Source organism: Petaurus breviceps, unplaced genomic scaffold (assembly GCF_028583685.1).
Source record: "Petaurus breviceps papuanus isolate PSGF00001 unplaced genomic scaffold, PetGlider_PUasm1.0 174, whole genome shotgun sequence".
Lineage (NCBI taxonomy): Eukaryota > Metazoa > Chordata > Mammalia > Diprotodontia > Petauridae > Petaurus > Petaurus breviceps.
Window position 1 is genome coordinate 15,038,621 of NW_027185761.1, and position 20,576 is coordinate 15,059,196.

General features: G+C 41.2%; 1 protein-coding gene across 2 annotated transcripts in view; it reads left to right on the top strand.

Moving 5' to 3' along the window:
* RAB43 (RAB43, member RAS oncogene family) overlaps positions 1-20,576 on the top strand; it is a 37,405-nt gene that overhangs the window by 9,959 nt on the left and 6,870 nt on the right. For both annotated transcript variants that reach the window (XM_069083783.1, XM_069083782.1), the window contains one exon: positions 16,229-16,412. In XM_069083783.1, coding sequence (XP_068939884.1) covers positions 16,229-16,412 — 184 coding nt within the window. The remainder of the gene's footprint in view (positions 1-16,228; positions 16,413-20,576) is intronic.

Sequence of the window (20,576 nt, forward strand, 5' to 3'; positions counted from 1 at the left end):
CCGAGCCCAGGTGATTCTGCCCCTTGGTAGAGATCCCATGTTGTCACCTAAAGGGGCCTATTAAAGAGGGGCTGCTAAATGGGGGATCCCCAGCATTGAGAGGAAGTGACTTGTGGAGAGGTCCACATAATCCCTCTTAAGTAAGCAAATCTACCTGCCAGGGATTGGCAGGAGAGGGTAAGGACTCTACTACATTAAGAATTTTTAAAATCTCATTTATGGCAAACTCAGGTCAGCCAAATCTTTCTAGTGAGGGTGTATTTTTTTTAAGCCAGAAGGCATTGAGAATCAAGAGGGTTGGTGCAGTTTTTCTCTTATTGAAATCAAATTTGGTGATTATATTTGTAGTTGAAAATCATGTGCAATCCATGTGTCTCCATCACCTGGACTCTAGCTTGAATGCCTAGAGAGGAGATAGATTTTGAGCAGCCTTTGGACAACATTGAATAAGTAGCTCCCAAGGTACAGACCACCATCAGTTTGTATGTATGAATTGTATTCTATTAAGCAGGTCTTAACAAAAAGGATATAATTTTTGTTCATATGTGTACACCATCTTCCAACACAGGTCACAAGCCTGCCTGTGATCCCAGCCTCCTAATCTCTGAGTCTGTTTTCCTCATCTATAAAATGGGAGGTCTTTGGGGAAGATGGGGTAGACTTGTAAATCTGTGATCCTATAAGTCTTACATCTTAACAGATGGTCTTTGAGGGTTGTGGACCAAAAAATTCATCAACTTAGAGTTCTCTTAGTAATCCTCTCAGCCTAACTGGACTGGTCCGAGGCTGGCTGGCATAGGGGGGTGTCTGTCCCTGGGCAGCCATAATAGGACCTGTTCTGCTGAAATAATCCTAGAGAATCCCCTGCCCCAATCTACATCAGAGGAGGAAGTTAGTAAAGTTAGTAGAGTGACTAGGGCTTCATAAGTGTTTTCTGTTAGAGGTAAGGTTGGAATGAAAACTATACATTTGGATTTTGTTGTGTGACCTTGGGCAACTCACTTCATCTCTGCATTTACTCCTGTAAGATGGTGGAATTGGAATTCACTAAATGATCTCTGAGGCCTCATCTGGTGCTAACAGTCTAGGATTCTACTTTTAAAAATTCTTTATATATGAACAGGCTAAATTAACTTAACATGTTCAGTTTGAGGACAAATATTGGCCATTTTTTGTTTAAAATAGTCTTTTAGGGGGCATCTAGGTGGCGCAGTGAATAGAGTCCTGAAGTCAGGAGGACCTGAGTTCCACTCCAACCTCAGACACTTAACACATAATAGCTGTATGACCTTGAGCAAGTCACTTAACCCCAATTTCCCTGCTTTCCCCCTCCAAAAAGAAAAATAATAGTCTTTTAGACCCTGCATATAAGGTGAACTGACATGAGCTCTCTCCCTACAACCCAGAATTCCTAAAGGCTTTAAAGTGTATTTGTTCAGTTGTGTCCAATTCTTTGTGACCCCCATGTGGAGCTTTCTTGGCAAAGATACTGGACTAGTTTATTTTCTCCAAGTCATTTTACAGATGCGGAAACTGAGGCAAACAGTTAAGTGACTTGCCTAGGGTCACACTGTAGTAAGTGCCTTGAGGCTGGAGTTGAACTCAGAAAGAGTAGTCTTCTTGACTTCAGGCTCAGCTCTCAATCCACAGCACCAGCTACCTGCCCTTTAACTTGTATATGGCAACACAAATAAGCGTGGCATTAAGAATAATATTATAGTTGTCAGAATCATCTTATGTTAGATAATATTGGATCTTTGACAGCATCAGGAGACATTCATTCATTCAGTGCCAGAGGAAAATGTTTGGTTCCCCAGACAATTGAAGACTTTCTTTTTGCTTTAATTTCCATGGGCAGAAGGAACTAAACTCTGCCCAACTACTTGGTATCACTGTGTATTTCTGTGGGTTTTGGCTTTTTTTCATCATTTTCTATTTTAATTTAATTTTTTTTTGCTGTTTTCTGTTTTGTTTTGCAAATTTCTCTTTGAAAATAAATACACAATTCAAAGAATTATTTATTCATTTAGTAAATTCTGGAAGTCCTTGATTCAAATCCTTGCCAAGGTCTCACCCAGAATTTACTGCTCAGATCCTGGTCCTTCCTACATGTAAAATGAGAGTTGAACTAGAAATCATGTGATCCTAAATGGCTGATTAGCATCTATACAGCATTTAGCAAATATCTATCTTGTTGAATTGCTTGAATCACTTCTTGTCTTGACTGTTATAATAGCTGGTTGATCTCAAAGAGTTCAGTCTGTCTCCAATCATTCTTTCACTTACCTACAAGGTACTAAGGCATTACTGGTCTGACCATGTCTCCCTCTCTTAACAGTTTTCACTGGCTGCCTGTTGCCTATAAGGCTAAAATACAGATTCCTGGCATTTAAGGGACTCCAGCTCTCACCTACCTTTCCAATCTTATTTCACACTGCTCCCCACTCCCAAACTCCCGCATTTTAAAAAACTAGATTACTAACTCTTCCAAAAACTCGGTATTCCCCTCTCCCACCTCCCTGCTTTTGTACAAGGCATTCATGAAGCCGGGAATGCACCCCACCATCTCTTTCAAAACTCCCTCCCTAAAAGCTTTCTCTGATCTCTCCTTTCCTTGCATATTATACTTGTTATGGTATCTTTCCCCCCACTCCCAGTAAAATATAAACTCCATGAGGGCAGGGAACTATTCCATTATGTCTTCTGATGCCACTGCCTAACGTCAAAGGTGCTTAATAAAAACTAATGGTTGTCAAAATGCAATTGGTCTAATACTATGATGCTATTAAGGAAGACATAAAAGTAAATAAGATTTTGTTTGGCCTCCAGGAACTTGGTCACAAGATTGAGAGGTCACCCAATTCAACCTGTCCTCTTACATAAGGCTTGGGTAAATAATTTACACAGATTTGCAGAGGTACTAAGTATGAGGGGCATGTTTGGAACTCAGGGCCTCTGACTTCAGAGGCATAACCTATCCCTTACATTAAATTGTCTCCTTTTGGGGGAGTAGTAATAATAGCTAATATTTATGCAGCATTTAAGGTTTGCAAGGCACTTTAAAAATATCTTATTTGGGTCCTCATAACAACCTGGAAAATAGGTACTAATATTATCCCCATTTTACAGATGAAGAAACGAGCCAAGTATGTGTTTTGGAAACCCAATATAATTGTTGAATTACTTGTCATGCTACCATAGTAACTTTGATTCTTTAGGATCCTTGCGTGTTATTGAGAGGAGTATACATAATTTAACCCTAAGATGGCAGCCCTGAAATTCCTTGGTGGGTAAAATGGAATAAAGTAGAATTTTAGGAGAATCAGGTTTTCCGGTTGAAATCAGTCAGGCAATAAGCATTTAGGTGCCTATGACTAATCCTTACTTTCCTGAGACTTTTTCTATTCCACCACCTTATTTGACTGCTAGGGGAAATGAGCCCCAAGGAAAGGCAATTAATAAAGTGGCTTGTAAGTCATATGGGAAGAAGGCCAATCAGTGGCTAAGGATTCAACCAGGACCAACTCCAAATGGGACTCTAACCCTGAGCTTCTAACTATAAATCCAGTCTCTCCGTTCCACCATGTTGCCCTAAAGAATGGTCTTTGGGCCTTTACTCATGCTGCCCAACAAAGAGTTCCCTAAGAACGAATGTATAGAGAAATAAGAGGAAAAAATAGATTAAAAAGAGATCCGCTGCCTAGGGAAACAGGCCCAGTGTTCCTCCAATGACCACATAACTGCCTCATCTCCCTGAGGATCTAATTTTTTTTTCTAATTTTCCTTTCTTCTTTTCTGCCTTCATAACATCCATGCAGAAGAAAGCTTGAGAAATTTATTCACACTAAGGTCTAAGTTACTGATAAGAATGGTTGTTTATGAGGGATCTTTGTTTTAATGGGAGGCAGAACTTTAAACAGCATTGCTGACTCTTTCCCTAATGATAGAATGGCCTGACCAAACAGACATGGGCATGGTAAGCTTTAGAACCTTTGGCCAGTTGCCTCAGTTTCCTCAGATGCCAGTAGCCTTTGTCCTTCAATTAAGTCAGAACCTGAACAAATAATGCCCATACAATGCACCTAATTCTTTGCTCTGTGGTAGTTGGAAGTCCATCCCTGGAGAAGTGAAATTGGACAGTCAGACTTCCACAAAAGGGTTGTGGGTACACTCAGGTCACAAATGACACTCCCAATTCTGATTCATCTTATCCTAGGAGGTGATGAAAAATAGCAATTTCTATTTGGGTCAATGTGACCAGTTTTCACAAGGGTTGTCCTGGGAACAGAGTTTGCTGAGTTTCTCTCCGAGTTTGGAGAAGCAAGGAAATTTCCACTGTCCTTTTTACTGGAGAGAAAAATGGTTCAACCCAAGCCTCCTTGTTTAGATGGAGGGGGGATGGTGCTTAGCCAAAGTGCTATAATTGAACTGGTAATGTCCTGTTAACCTAATAAGCAAGGATAATTTTATACAGAAATAAATAAGAATTTTACACACTGGGGACATTATGAAATCCCTAGAAAGCACTTCCTTGGCCTGGCTGCCCTTTTATCCCTGTTTTTGGGTTTATTTTTTATGGGAATATCCTCTCAGCAGTGCCAGAAAGATGCCAAAACACCAGTTAACACCTTCTAGTCATTCTTGGCTGTTGACAGTCTCCATGTGACAACCACATATGAGAAAAGTCACCTGCTGTCTTTATAAGTGGGAGATTGTGACACGTGTAATGGATTTGCCCAGACTTAGACCCAGCAGAATCATCATGGTTCAAGTTCCACTGATGTCCCTGCCCACCTCTGTGACCTTTGGCAAAATCGCTTCTAGCTAGATGTGTCATCATAAGAAGATGAGGCTTTATGAGGCAAATGCAGTTATATTCCCCATTATGTAATTCATATTGAGGCCCAGAGATCCAACACATAGCTGGTAAGTGTCTGAGGTAGGATTTGAACTCAGGTCTTAACTCCAAGGTCAGGAAGAAAGAGATAAGTATTTATTAGGAGATGGGGTGCTAATCTCCATAGCCAGGATGATAGCTTTGGATGCTTTGTGTACAGCTCCATTCCAATTCTGGAAACCTGATTAAATTAACTTGTTAACATTCCGGAAGCTCCAAGCTATAGTCCTGTCATGGTGTTCTTCCTATGCCTCTAATCATCCCAGCCTTTCCCTAGAAGGAAGGAAACCAGCATTTATAAAGTGCCAGCTTTGTTCCAGGGCATCTTGGGACAGTGAATACAGCCTGGCATCAAGAAGCCCTGACTAGCGGTATGATCCTAGGCAAGTCACTTAACCCTATCAGCTTCAGTTTCCTCATCTGTAAAATGAGCTGGAAAAGGAAATAGCAAACCACTCCAGTATGTTTGCCAAGAAAATCCCAAATGAGTCACAAAGAGTCAGACATGACTATACAACAACAATAAACCACATGCCAGCCACTGCTAAATACTTGTCCTAACTCACTTGACCCTCACAATAGTCACCTAGTTTTATAGTTGAGGAAACTGAGGCAGACTGTTTAACTGGTTTGCCCAAGATCACACAGCTACTAAGTGTCTGAAGTTGGATTTGAACTCGAGAATTCTTAACTTCAGGCTCATTACTCTGTCCAGTTCACCATCTGGCTGCTCAGCTGACTTGTTGGCCAGACCTGTCTAATATGCTGAGTACTGCATTTCAAGAGGAAGATGACGAGGAGGGTCCTCATTTTGGGTTGGAAAGGTTGGCCTAGGTGATGAACTCTGAGGGATCTGATACAATACCCTGGTGCTCAAGCCTCTACTTGGAATACTTCCAGTAAGGGCCACTCATTATCTTCTGAAGAAGCATACTCCATTGTTAGGCAGCTGTAATGATTAGGATGTCCTTTCTTAACTGAGAAGAAATCTACCTCCCTACATTACCGTATTTGTTGTTCCATGGTGTCTGACTCTTCATGACCCCATTTTGGGGTTTTCTTGGCAAAGATACTGGAATGGTTTGCCATTTCCTTTTCCAGCTCATTTTACAGTTGAGGAAGCTGAGACAAACAGGGTTAAATGACTTGCCCAGGGTCATGTAGCTAGCAAGTGTCCTGACTCCAGGTCTGGCTCTCCCTTCACTCATTGTACCACATAGCTGCCAAATTATCATTTATTGGTCCCTAATTCCTCCTTCTGGAGCAACACAAAGCTGTCATCCCTCTTCCATATAACAGCCTTCCAGATATTTGAGAATAGCTCTCCTACACCCTTTTAATATTTACTTCTCTAGGCTCATTGCCTTGAAACTATTGTCCTGAGGTTCACACTCTGACACTAAATTTTCCTGAAGACCTAATGGTGTCATGAGCCCAGGAAAGTCCTTCCTGTGCTTTCTTTGGCTAATACCTGCTGAAGAAAAGGTAGAGAGGAAAATGCAATTGGTTCACTTCTTCAAATATTATTAAACTTCCTCCTTCTCAGGGTGATCTGGACAGTTTCCAAGGTTGCCTCCTTTGAGGCCCTGGGATCCTTCCTAATTTATGAAAGGTTTTTTTTTTTTTAATTTAATTTAATTTTTGCTTTTTGGAGGGCAGTTGGGGTTAAGTGACTTGTCCAAGGTCACACGGCTCGTTTTTTGTGTTAAGTGTCTGAGGCCAGATTTGAACTCAGGTTCTCCTGACTCCAGGCCCAGTGCCCTACTCACTGCACCACTGAGCCACCCCTATGATAGGTTTTACATCTTTGCTGAACCTAGTCCCTTTTTCCCAGATGTCAGTGGTGCCAGGGATTTATCCTGAGGATGAGGCTTTGTCATGAAAAAGGAGTACAGAGGAAGAGTCAGACTGGTTTGCTAGCTGGAAGTTAAGATTTTATTCAACGAGCCTGGGGGGGGGGGGGGGGGATGGTGGATAAATTGTATAATCCAAAGTCCGTGTTGATTCGCTTGGTTTGTTTAGATAACGTAAGCAGAGAACTGTTGAAATGGACTGTGTGAAGGGGGAGTACATGTGGCTGTTTAGACTTGGCTCTGTTTTAAGTAGTTTGAAGTCTATCATGTGATCTCACAGTTTGTTTGGAGATGGGGATGGGTAGTGAGAGACAGTTTCAGAAAGTCAGAAGCCTGAGGCATCAACTGTGTATGAATTAATCAACCTTGAGTTTCCAAGAGCACTTGGTAGTGCTTAAGGAATTTATTTAAACAGTTTAAGGCATAGGAGAGAAATGTCCACTCACCCACCCCAAGGAGAAAAGGAAAATTCAGCTAGAAAAAGAAGGGAGGAAAGAATACCTCAGATCTTATTATGAAACTAGTGGTGGAGGGAGAAAGCAGTGCTAAGTTTGAAATTGTTAGTGATCGTAGACATTGAAATAGATTGGTAGAGATCTTAGGGGTTGGGGTGGGGGGCAGAAAATTCACCCAGTGGGATCAAGGGCAAGAGTGGAAGTGGGCAGCTAGAGAAAAGAGAATCAGGGGAAACCACCTTAACCACCTTAGATTTCTGGGAAGGATGACATAATGATGAAGTAAAGGATGGCAAGGCTCTGACTTCCGCCTTTTCTACAGCCCAGGATAATTCTGGCCTGAGAATTATCAGTGTGTTTTGGTCCTCACTCTGCTGCTCCCTAAAGTGAATACTATCTAATCAGTCTCATTAAACTCTACATCTCTCTTTCCCTTGGGCTTCTTTGGAGACTGAAGTATCAGGTCTTGCTACTTAATCGGAGGGCTGGGATTTCATATTGAGTTAGAGCTCTAATAGAAGTAAGGATCTAATTAAGTAGGTAATTGGCTAGTGGCTTAGGTGTTGGTGGTCACGTGGTTCTGGGCTGTGAGGGGAGTGGCCAAATAATTAACTTCCCTCCCTTCCTTCCCCTTATTTTTTTCATCTTCTTGGGGGTATATGGTAGGACAGTGTCATAGTGAAATGATTGTAACTTAGTTTCCAAGTTCAGTTCTTGGAAAGCTTGGTAAGTGGCATTTCTGCCATTTTGACTCTCACTGACATTCTTTATTTCTTCCATTATTCTAAAGTCCTGGCAAAAAAGATTTACAGATCTGAGTCCTGTTATCCAGCCAGATGTTTTCCTCCTGCCCTGAATATGAATAGGACAGGGGCACCCAGAAACTGGATGTTAGCTCAGATCTACTCTTAGAGCAATCAGTGGTGGTGGGCTGAAATTTTCTACACTGTCTGTAACATTCAGTAAGGATTTACCAAGAGTAATTCTAGAGTCCAGAAGGGCCTTAGAACTCATTAGAGTTCATCTGGTTTGGTACCTTCATTTTGCAGGTGATGAAAGCAAGTCCCAAAGATGGGAAATGATTTGCCTTAGGCTATGTGCACAGGTGATCAGTAGCAGATTGGGATTCAAACCCAGATCTTCTACCTCCAACTCTAGTGTTTTCCCACCATATCATTCTGCCTTTTATCCCTTATTTTACAGAGGAAGAAACTCGGTCTAAATACATGAAATGATTTGCTGAAAGCCATAAGTTAATGACAGAGTTAAAACTTGAACCCAAGTCTGCAGACTCCCACTAAAATAGCCTTTACATCATCCCCCACTGCTTGGATGGCAGTGTCCACCCTCTCTTGGGTTTTTAGGGCTATATGCCCATCCCTGAGAAGTTTATACTTAGGTGAGAACACAAAAATAGCCATACTGGGCCAACCTCCAAAGCCATTTAACCCAGCCTTTGTTTGGTCTCTGAGGACACCACAGGTCAGATTGAAAATCATGACTCTCCATCTTGATGTCAGCCTCAGAGGTGGAGAGAATTAAGATTTTGTTCTGGGTCTTCTGGGTCCTTGCTGGGTGTGAACATGGGTCAATTACTGCCCCTTTGTGCCCATTTCCTCTTTTAAAATAACTATGGTCTTTGCCAATATTTTATGCTTCTGTACCTTTTAAAAAGAGCCCAACTTTCTTTAAGCATTTAAATCTGTTTCTTGTTCATATTTTCTTTGGGATTATTTCTGTTTTCAGTATTGACAACCTCCCAGGATACCACATTTATTCCTTTCTTGTAATTTGTTTTATTCAGCCTAACTTTGTGTGTTTTAACTTCAGTGAGCCTTGGAAGCCTTGAGTATCTCTCCTGGAAATAAGTATCTGGGCTAGGTAGCTGGGGGATACTAAAGAACATTAAGTGATCACCTGCCCCTCAGAGAATATTTGGCTCAGTTAGAAGGTAGCCTGTCAGTGCTGGTAAAAGACAGAGGGTAGTGGGTAGAAGTTTTGGAGTCAGGGCGACATAGTGTGGCTGTGTGACCATTGGCAAGTCTCTTTAACGCCTCCAGAGAGGGGCAGCTAGGTGGCTCAGTGAATAGAGCACCAGCCCTGGAATCAGGAGGACCTAGGTTCAAATCCAGCCTCAGACACTTTGACACTTAACTAGCTGTGTGACTTTGGGCAAGTCACTTAATCCCAATTGCCTTGCCTTCCCCCCACAAAAAAAAAGACTCACCTCTCTAGAGGTTAAGGCAATATCCTCATATGGATAAATTGTGGGTTTGATTAGGAAAAAAAAAAAGACAGGAAGCCTCAAGAGATATCATACTTGGATTACAGATATATTTACTATTTAACATAAGCTAAAATTTGTTTTTATGCAGTAGTGATCTCATTCTTTTTTATTGTCTTTAATTTTTTAGCATTCTTTTAAAATTTCGAGTTCCAAATTTTTTCCTTTCACTCCTCTCCCACTCAGTGAGAAGGCAAACAAAATTATATCATGATTATACTTGTGAAATCATGCAAAACATTTCCATATTAACTATATCATGGGGGGAGAAAGTGAGAAAATTATACTTCAATTTGCACTCATTTCCATCAGTTCTCTCTCAGGAGGTGCATAGTATTTTTTGATCATGAGTCCTTTGGAATTGTCTTGGATCATTGTATTGCTGAGAATAGCTAAATCATCCCCAGTTGATCCTCATACAGTGTTGCTGTTACTGTATATAATCTTCTCCTGATTCTGCTCATTTCACTTTGTATCAGTTCATATAGGTCTTGCCATATATTTTCTGAAACCACCTTCCTTTGTCTTTTTTTTTTTTTTTGCCTTTTGGAGGGCAATTGGGGTTAAGTAACTTGCCCAAGGTCACACGGCTAATAAGTATTAAGTGGCTGAGGCCGGATCTGAACTCAGGTCCTCCTGACTCCAGGGCCAGTGCTCTACTCACTTCGACACCTAGCCGCCCCCTCTTTGTCATCTCTTACAGCACAATAATAGTATTCCATCACAATCATCTGCCACAAATCGTTCATCCATTCCCCAGTTGATGGACAATCCCCTCAATTTCCAGTACTTTGCCACCACAAAAAGAACTGCTGTAAATATTTTTGTACCAATGAGTTCTTTTTCTTTCTTTGATCTAAGATCCTTCAGCAAAATTGTATGGATTCCAATAATCAAGGGATGTTATAACAGACAAGGAACAGAGCTTGAAAGTCTGTGGTACATAGGATTCTTAACCTTGTCATCTAGCCTGAAATTGTTCCTGTGCAAGTAGCTGGCATTTTCCAGGAAAATAAGGTAGCATAGCTAATAGAGAAAAGAACTGGGCTTGAAGTCAGGAAGAAAGACCTTGGTTCAAATTCTGCCTCAGATACTATCTAACCCTAGGCAGTTAACTTCTCAATTTCCTCATCTGTGAAGTGGAGATAATAATAGCACCTACCTACCAGGGTTTGAGGAGAAACTGTATATAAAACATTACATACATGCTAGCTACTATTTGTTATTCACATGTGATTTTTCCATGTAACTATTACAGGAACAGCATAATGTATATATTTGTTTATGAAATGTTTTCCATTCTCAAACTTTTTAGCATTGAGATGGAGGCTCTTTTTCTTTCCTTTAGTCACCTTGGGATCAGAGACCTAAAGTTGGAGGGACCTTAAAGACCATCTGATCCAACCCTCTCATTTTACAGATGAGGAAACTGAGGCCAGAAAAGGGGAAATGGCCTGCCTTAGATCACACAGCTAGTAAGTGAGTGAAGTAGGATTTGAAACCTGTTATTCCAAGTCAAGCACTGCCCACTACAGCAGACTGCTTCTCCATAATTCCTCCCACAACTTACTTGGGGGAAAATGAGCTTAGAGATGCCCTGAGGAGGGAAATACTGTGAAAATGATGGCATGTGGAATTGAGATTGCATCATTTACTCTAGGGCTACATACAACCAGGGACTGATCTAATCTTTTTAAACGTGTAATTGTGCTAGATGGTCATGAGACATAAAGAAAGGGGAAAGTAAGAGAGCCTGGAATAGTGGAAAGAGATTTAGAGTCAGGGGGCACTCACTTGTATTAGTTAGGCCCTTTAACCTCAGTTAACTGAGTTTCAGTTTCTTCATCCATAAAATGGCTAGATTAATTTGTAGGGCCATTGTAAGCTTTAAAGCACCATATAAATAAGCTATTGCTACTGCTGCTGCTATCTGCCACTTCTGAAGATAAAATCTTCCAAAGAGAAAAAGACAAAACACATAACATGAAGATAAAAGAGAGCTAGAAGTTTGTAGTTAACAGGTAACTTAATACAGAATAATTTTTACAAGATCTAGGATATAGACAATGAAACATCTCTATCCTAGCACAGAAAAAAAGGAACGAAAAGACTATTGTATACAATGTCGGTGTGGTCACTGTTTTCCTTAATTGTGTTTCTTTATCATAAGGGAACACTGGTGAAGTAAGAGAGAGCTGGGTTCAAATTGTGCTTCAAATATGTGACTTTGGGCAAGTCACTTACCCTCTTGGGCCTCAAGTTTCTTTATCTGTAGAAAATTAGACTGGGCTAGAGATTTTCTATCAGGATGCTTGAAGAGAGAATTCTTACACCTTAAAACTGAATCATTCCTCTATAAATACTTAAGTGTATCTTGTGTATTAATTAGTTTGCTTTCTTTAATACCTAGCACCAAGGGAGTGAGAATTTTCAGGGCAAGAGGATGAAGGGTAAGGGGAAAAAGACTTCATTTTGAAACCAAAGAAAAGTGACCTTAATTGTAGAATGAAGGGAGTAGGAAGGACAGGGCAAGAGACTTAAGAGCAGAGAAACTGTGGAATTCTGGTGCAAGACAAGCTTTAATGTTTTTGACACTGGCTTTTCCTCCTGAAGATGGAGGCACCTGAGCCCATCTGGCCTTGGGGGCAGGGGCGAGCTTGCAAGCCAGTCAAGGTGAACTTGTTTGGGTTGGCAGTAGAGAAATTTTCACAGGTAAAGAGTTTGAACAAGATTAAGAACTCCTGAATAATGTTTTTTCTTGCATCAAATAAAATATATGAGATTAAAATGAAAATGAAAGCTTATTTAGTCCAATCCCCATGAGGAAATAGAGCCCCACAGAGGCTAAATAACTGGCTCAAGGTCACATAATTAGTAAGTGGCAGACCTGGGATTCTTTTCCAAGCCATTTAACTGCAAATCGAATGCTCTATCTTTTAATAGTGATCGTATATTAAAAAAAAATCTTTGTGGAAATTGTTCATTGAACCCCAATAGTTTTAGACCCTACTTATGTCTCTTAACAGTGAACCCATGTATATATCCTTCCATCTTCAATGAGAGGAGAAAAACTAAAACAAAAGGTCCTTGTAAGAAATAAGCATAGTCATAAAACAACTGGCCCTGGAGTCAGGAGGATGAGAGTTCAAATCCTGTCTTAAGACACCTACTAGCTGTGTGAGCCGGGGCAAGTCACTTAACCCTCATTGCCTCCAATTTAAAAAGTAGGCATAGTCAAGTAAACATTCCTGCATTAACCACGTCCAAAATGAAAAATGTCTCAATCTGCACTCATGAGTTTATGATAAGTAACATGTTTCATCATGTACCACTTGTTGCATTGAAGATTAAGAACTAAGTCTTTCAAAGTTACAATGTTGTAAATTGTTTTGGTTCTTTCTGCATCAGTTCATAAAAGTATTTACAGATATTTTTCTCAGAGAAAGTCTGCCTTTACCTCCTACAATCAGCTCCCTGGGCAGCAGTCTTACCGTGTTTCCCCGATAATAAGACCTATCCCGAAAATAAGCCCTCCCCTTACTGTGTAAGATTCCTCTAAAATAAGCCCTCCCCCGAAAATAAGCCCTATTGAGATTGCTACTGTAGTGAAGGTGATCCCCTGCGCTACATGCTATATTACGGTACCCTCTGTATGCACCCCCCCCCAGCTGTGAAACGCACGCTGCACTCCGAGCTGCATCCAATCAGAGCTGCAGCAGTGAGCGCGTCATCCTGTTCTTCCCCAGTGATTTGCTTATTGAATAAAGGTACATTTTTTTGTTCACATTTACCTGTTTATTAAAATTGCTGTCAATATTCATTAAAATAAGCCCTCCCCTGAAAATAAGCCCTCTGGTGTTTTTCTGTCCAAAAAATTAATAAGACAGTGTCTTATTATCGGGGAAACACGGTATCTTTTTTTCCTAGAGGAGCCAACAACTCAGCTGTCCCCTCCAATTTATTACCCTAAACTGTCTAGAGGAAGAATTGAAGCAGGACTAAACTTCTTCATAATTTCTTTTCCTTTTGTTTTTTGTTTTTTGCAGGAGGGAAGGCAGGGCTATTGGGGTTAAGTGACTTGCCCAAGATCACACAGCTAGTAAGTGTTAAGTGTCTGAGGCTGAATTTGAACTCAGGTCCTCCTGACTCCAGTGCTGGTGCTCTATTCACTGTACCACCTAGCCACACCTTCATAATTTCTTATAACACAATAGTATCCCATTGTAGCCATATGCCAGAATTTGTTCAGCCCTTCCCTCAAGAGAGTTTCTATATTTTATTATGGTCTCTGTATTTTATTGTATCCCACTCCTCACCCACACCCCCAGGAAATACCTTTTCACTGATGAATTTATAGGCTCATCTTAGGTAATGTCCCTATCTGGCTAAGGAAAGGCATGAGGAAGCAGGGATTATAAAACCCTCATGTTATTTGGAATGCCACATCTTTTCCTGGGGCTACCCATAGCAACATTGCAAACAGAATTGGGGGTGGTATGAAATTTGGTCAGCACCAGGTTACCCAGTATCCCACTAAGGTCTGATACTTCCCTTGTGAATGTTTATGTCTATGTTGGGGAGATAACAATGTGGCAAACAAGATATTTCCACAAAGCAAGGTGGTAGACTCTTCCCCCAGAGATCTTGAGTTCTGGATACCTCTGCTTGGGATTTTGAGAGGTGGGCTTTAGTGTTGCTACCATTGTCTTGTGAGTAAGGGGGGCTTAGAGAGGCTCTTCTGGATCAATCTGCTCATCAGTGACAGTAAATGGATTATTCGTTCTGTTTAGAAATGAGTCTCAAGGAGACCATTCATTTTCTTTTTTTTTCTTTTTTTTTAAACTTTAATTTATTAATTTGTTTGTTTCCTTTTAGTTTACAGGATTCAATTCCACAATTCCTTGAATTTCACATTTTGTCCCCCTCCCTCCCCTCCCCCCCATGGCGGCTTATTATCAAGTATAGGATCTGTAAATACTTTCACATTATACAATGGTCAGGTTATAAGGATGGATTGTACCAGCTGGAATGAAAAATGGTAAAGAGGACATAAAATCAAATAAGAGAACGAAAAAGATCAGGTATTTTGCTTCCACCTGGATATAAATTTAGTTCTTTCTAGTTCTTTCTCTGGATGCACGTTTTTCTCTCCATCATGCGTCTTTTGGGATTGACTTATATCCCTGTATTGTTGAGAAGAGTCCAGTCTATCAAAGTTGGTCATCACACATACGTTGTGTCTGTAATTGTGTACAAATTCCTCCTGGTTCTACTCTTCTCACTCAGCATCAGTTCTTTTAAGCCTCTCCAGGTAAATATGAAGACCGCCTGCTCCCCGTTTCTTATGGCGCAATAGTATTCCATAACATGCATATACCACAACTTGTTCGGCCATTCCCCAATTGATGGGCACCCCCTTAATTTCCAATTCTTTGCCACAACAAAAAGAACTGCTATAAACATTTTTGTACATATGGGTCTTTCTCCCATTTCTATGATCTCTTTGGGGTATAACCCTAGGAGTGGTATTGCTGGATCAAAGGGTATGAAAGTATTTATAGCCCTTTGGGCATAATTCCAGATTGCTCTCCAGAAAGGCTGGATCAGTTCACAACTCCACCAACAATGCATTAGTGTTCCAGTTTGCCCACATCCTCTCCAGCATTTGTCATTTTCCTGTTTTGTCATCTTAGCCAATCTGACTGGTGAGATGTGGTACCTCAGAGTTGTTTTGATTTGCATTTCTCTAATCAATAGTGAATTAGAGCATTTCTTCATGTGCTTATAGATAGCTTTAATTTCTTTCTCCGAAAACTGCCTGTTCATATCCTTTGACCACTTATCAATTGGGGAATGACTTGTATTCTTATACATTTGACTCAATTCTCTGTATATTTGAGAGATGAGTCCTTTGTCAGAGACATAGGTTGTAAAGATTCTTTCCCAATTTCCCATCTCCCTCTTAATCTTGGTTACATTGGCTTTATTTGTACAGAAACTTTTCAATTTCATGTAGTCAGAATTATCCATTTTACATTTTATAATGTTCTCTAATTCCTGTTTCGTCATAAAGTCATTCCCTCTCCACAAGTCTGATAGGTAAACTATTCCTTGTTTTAGCAGACTGCTTACAGTATCAACCTTTATACCTAGATCATGAACCCATTTAGACTTGATTTTGGTATATGGTGTTAGATAATGAGACCATTCATTTTCAATGATATGGGAACAGTAGCCTAGGACACTCCAAAATGAGACTGGGGGGTGGGGCTTTTCTTATTGCACTGAATTCCATGATTATCAGAAATAGAAAAGCTCAGAAGTAACTCCTAGGACCTTGGCTCAGGGACAACTCCCTGAGCAGGCAGAGGTAAACATTAACCCAGGTGCCTACTCCCTTCATTGCCTGCTGCCCTGAGGGCCACGGGCTATGTCATGAACCTGCTGCCCAGTTCCCTAAGGTCCTCTCACTTCAAGTCTTAAGATCCTTTAAGAGGCTGGCTGGGCTGGTCAGGGTTAAGGAGCAGAACTCCAACAAGGATGCCATCCATAGTCAGATCAGTTCTTCCTTCCTATTGGTATAGCTTGATCGAGGCTGCAAACAGCTAGGTTCTTCCTGTTCATTTTCTCCCTGCCAAATCAATAGTGAGTAAAGCCCTTTACATCTCATTATCTCCCTTGGTTTTGTTTGCTCATAATTACCTGCCCCTCATTAGGTCTCTCCCCTGTATTCGTATAGCTGCAGATCTGGGACACTGCTGGCCAGGAGCGTTTCCGTACCATCACCCAGAGCTATTACCGAAGCGCCAATGGAGCCATCCTTGCCTATGACATCACCAAAAAGAGTTCATTCCTCTCTGTGCCTCACTGGATTGAGGATGTCAGAAAGTATGCAGGCGCCAACATAGTTCAGCTGCTGATTGGTGAGTTATAGGGCTTTCTTTTCCTGGGACTTCCTGGAAGTCAAATCAATTCAATTCAAGAAGCATTTGACAAACATCTACAGTCTACAAGTGTTTTGGCCACCTAACCCCAAATAGGGTTTTTTTTCTCCCTGGACTGCCGAAAACCAGTATCTCAAAAGTAGGCTATGGGGGCGGCTAGGTGGCACAGTGAATACAGCACCAGCCCTGGAGTCAGGAAGTCCTGAGTTCAAATCTGGCCTCAAACACTTAACATAGAAACTAGCTATGTGACCTTGGGCAAGTCACTTAACTCCAATTGCCTTGAAAAAGCAAAAAATTAAAATTAAAAAAATTTTTAAAAATCAAAAATAGGCTATGCCACAGCCTAATTCCCTCATTTTTTTATGTATTCATATGCCCATGTATATATATATATATATATATTTCTATTCCCTTCAACTACTGAGAAAAGTTTCATCAGTTACAATTATTGTTTTTCCATGTAGGAATGTTAATAGTTCAACTTTGTTGCTTATGATTTCTTTTCCTGTGTGCCTTCTCATGCTTCTCTTGCTTCTTGTATCTGAATGTCAAATTTTCTATTCAACTCTGGTTTTTTCAGCAAGAATGCTTGAAAGTCCTCTATTCCACTGAATGACCATATTTTCCCCTGAAACATGATACTCAGTTTTGCTGGGCAGGTAATTCTTGGTTTTAATCCCAGCTCCTTTGACCTCCAGAACATCATATTCCAAGCCCTTCGATCCCTCAGTGTAGAAGCTGCCAGATCCTTCGTTATCCTGATTGTGTTTCCACAATATTCAAATTGTTTCTTCCTGGCTGCTTGTAATATTTTCTTCTTAATCTGGGAATTCCGGAACTTGGCTATAATATTCCTAGGAGTTTTCTTTTTGGGATCTTTTTCAGAAGGTAATCAGTGGATTCTTTCAACTTCTATTTTGCCCTCTGGTTCTAAAACATCAGGGCAGTTTTCTTTTGAGAACTTCGTGGAGGATGATTTCTAGTTTCTTACTTTGATCATGGCTTTCAGGTAGTCCAATAATTTTTAAATTATCTCTCCTGGATCTATTTTCCAGGTCAGTGGTTTTTCCCATGAGATATTTCACATTGCCTTCTATTCTTTCATTTGTTTGGATCTGTTTAACAGCATCTTAATTTCTCATAAAGTCATTAGCTTCCATTTGTTCCAGTCTAATGCTGAAGCAATGATTCTTCTCATTGAACTTTTGAGATTCTTTTTCCATCTGGCAAATTCGGCTTTTTAAGGCATTCTTCTCCTCATTGCCTTTTTGAGCCTCTTTTGCCATTTGAGTTAGTCTGTTTTTTAAGCTGTGATTTTCCTCAGTCAGGCTGTTGACTCTCATTTCATAATTTTCTTGCATTGTTCTCATTTCTCTTCCCAATTTTTCCTCCACTTCTCTTATCTGCTTCTTAAGGTCTTCTATGGCCTGTAACCAGCTCGTATTTTCCTTTGAAGCTTTTGGTGCAAGAGTTCTGACTTCACTGTCTTCCTCCTGTTCCATGCTTTGCTTCCTTTTGTCCCCAAAATAGGAGTGTAATGTTGGAATCTTCTGTCTGCTTTGTTTCCTTTGGCTGGCCATGTCACCCCTCAGTCACTTGACCCCTGGGCTTTTTGCCAAGGTAGGACTCTGCCACCCGACAGGGGAGCTTTCGTCCCGAATGCTGGGGTTTTCTTAGCTGCCAGAGGTATTAGATGGGTGCCCTCTCTGAGGTCTCCACATGCTTTGGAAAGCTGGACACATACCCCAGGACCTCTACCCTAGACTGCAATCCAGATCCAAGCAGGTTAAAGCAAGAGCGATTACCCCTCAGACTTGTGCTTGGTCCCCCTACACTCTGCAGGCCAGGAGCTGAAGCTGCCATGTGGCGCTGGCTGGCTGTGCTGGGGTCTCAGAGGCTTCTTGCCCCAGGGGCAAAAGCCATGCACTCCCACTTACTGGGTCCCAAAGTCCAGACTGCACTGACCTCTCACTTTGTCCTTCGAATCTGTGTGTTGATAATTCTGGAAACAGCCACGGCTGCTGCTGATCTGGAATCCCTCCGGCTTCAGCTGGTCAGGCCTGCCCTGGGGCTAAAGCCTTGGTGTGGGGCTGGGCTCAGCTATCAGAGCACTGCAGGAGGTTAGCTTCTCTGTGTCATTTTGTGAGTTCTGAAGCTCCAAAGTTTGTTTAGAGTACCCTTATACATGGATTGGGAAAGGTGGAAGCCTGAGCGGTAGGGAGGTCCTGCTTCTACTCTGCCATCTTGACTCTGCCCCCTCCCTCATTTTACAGGTGAGGAAACTAAGGCCCAAATATATACATAGTGGCAGAGCCAGAATTTCAACTGAAATGCCTTCACTCCTAGTCCTACACAGAACTCTTAGGGCAAAGACAAGAGTCTACACTCTCTCTCTCTCTCTCTCTCACACACACACACACACACACACACACACACACACACACACACACACACACACAAACATCAAGGGTTTCTCAAAGTGATTTGAGACTATAACTGTGGGCCAGTTAATGGGATGGGGGTCACGGGTAGAAGGATGTCAATGTGGTCATTATTGCAAAGGTAAGTTACAGTGCTTTTAATTAATTAGCTTTTGTCCTGGACTAGGTCCTGAAATACAACCTTGAATCCAGGAATCAAAGCTGGAAAGGACATTAGAGGTCACCAAGCATAATCCTCTTATTTTCCACGTAAGACAGATGATCTGAGAAATGAAATGCCCAGAGTCCCCCGGGGGAAGAATCAGGATTTGAACCCAAGCCTTCTGATTCCAAATCCATCATTCTTTCTACTCTAGCATACCAAGGATTTAACCATAAACTCCTATTTTGAGATACTGGTTCTCAGCCAGTCCAGGGAGAAAAACTACTTACTCAGAAGGCATTTCCTATTGGACCTCACTCTACTTTCATGCTTAAAATTCATTCATTCAATAATTTATTAAGCACTTTAATTTATTGATTCCTCGTGTCATTCCTCATGACTATTTCAAGTGTCTTAGCCCCTCTCCTTCCATAGTCACTATCATGTTGCCTACTTTTTTGAGAAAAAGCCCTTTTTGTTGTTCTCTCAATTTTCAGCATGTCCTCAAAACTCTTTAAACACCTTTTCCTCCTTCCCTTCCTTTCAAAGGAAATCCTCCTTTTTACTAAAATTCATGCCTCTACCTGTGCTCTCAATTATACTTGGAGAATCCTGAGATTCTCCTGCCCCTCCTCCAGAACTTTGTCCCATCAGTTACCCACATGATATATCTTTAATCTCTCCTTTTCTCTTGGTCCCTATCCATCTGTTTACAAACATGCTTAGCTCTCGAAATCCTAAAAAAAAATCCCTTGACCCTTCTATCCCATCAAACTGCCATCTGTTCTCTCTTTCCTTCCCCCATCAGATACTACCATGACTCACTACTCAATACTCATACTACTCACTCACTCAACCCCTATAGAAACTGCTCCCAAAGCACAAATACTGGCAGGATTTGTGTCCCCTGTGTACCCTCATAAGATCTTAGATCTAGAACTGAAAGGGACCTTTAGCCATCCAGTTTAGTCACTTCAGGAAACTGAGACCCAGGGAGGTTAAATGATTTATTTATCCAAGGTCACTAAGGTATTAAGTGGTAGAACCAGAATTGGGCTTAGGGCCTTTGACTCCAGATTCACTGCCATTTTTACACTATGATATAGTGTATATGTATGTTTTATACTATGATATAGTAAATTCACCTTTCAAAGCTTCCTACTTGTCTGTTTTCTTCTGGCCTTTCTCAGTGTTCTTTTTGGATCACTGTCCCTTGCTTCCTTTTGCCTTCCCCCTCCCCAGTGGAAAAGCAAAACCCTTGGAGCAGATAAGGCATAGTCAAACAACACCAATCCCTACACTGGCCATTCCAGAGCCATTTTGAAACAGATGGAATTGGTAGGTAGTTTTTCCTTATGTTAACCTGAAATCTGCCTTCTTGAAATGTCCACTCATTGTTCTTGATTATATGGGGGTGTTCGAGGGTGTTCAGGGAGGACTGACAGCTCTGGTATGGAGGCATGCCAAGCCTTTTTCAAGGCTGCTCATCCACCTTTGGTGCCCACCTGTGGCTCCAAGAAGCTGTAGCATGCACAGAGGCCACACTCTGGTTAACTG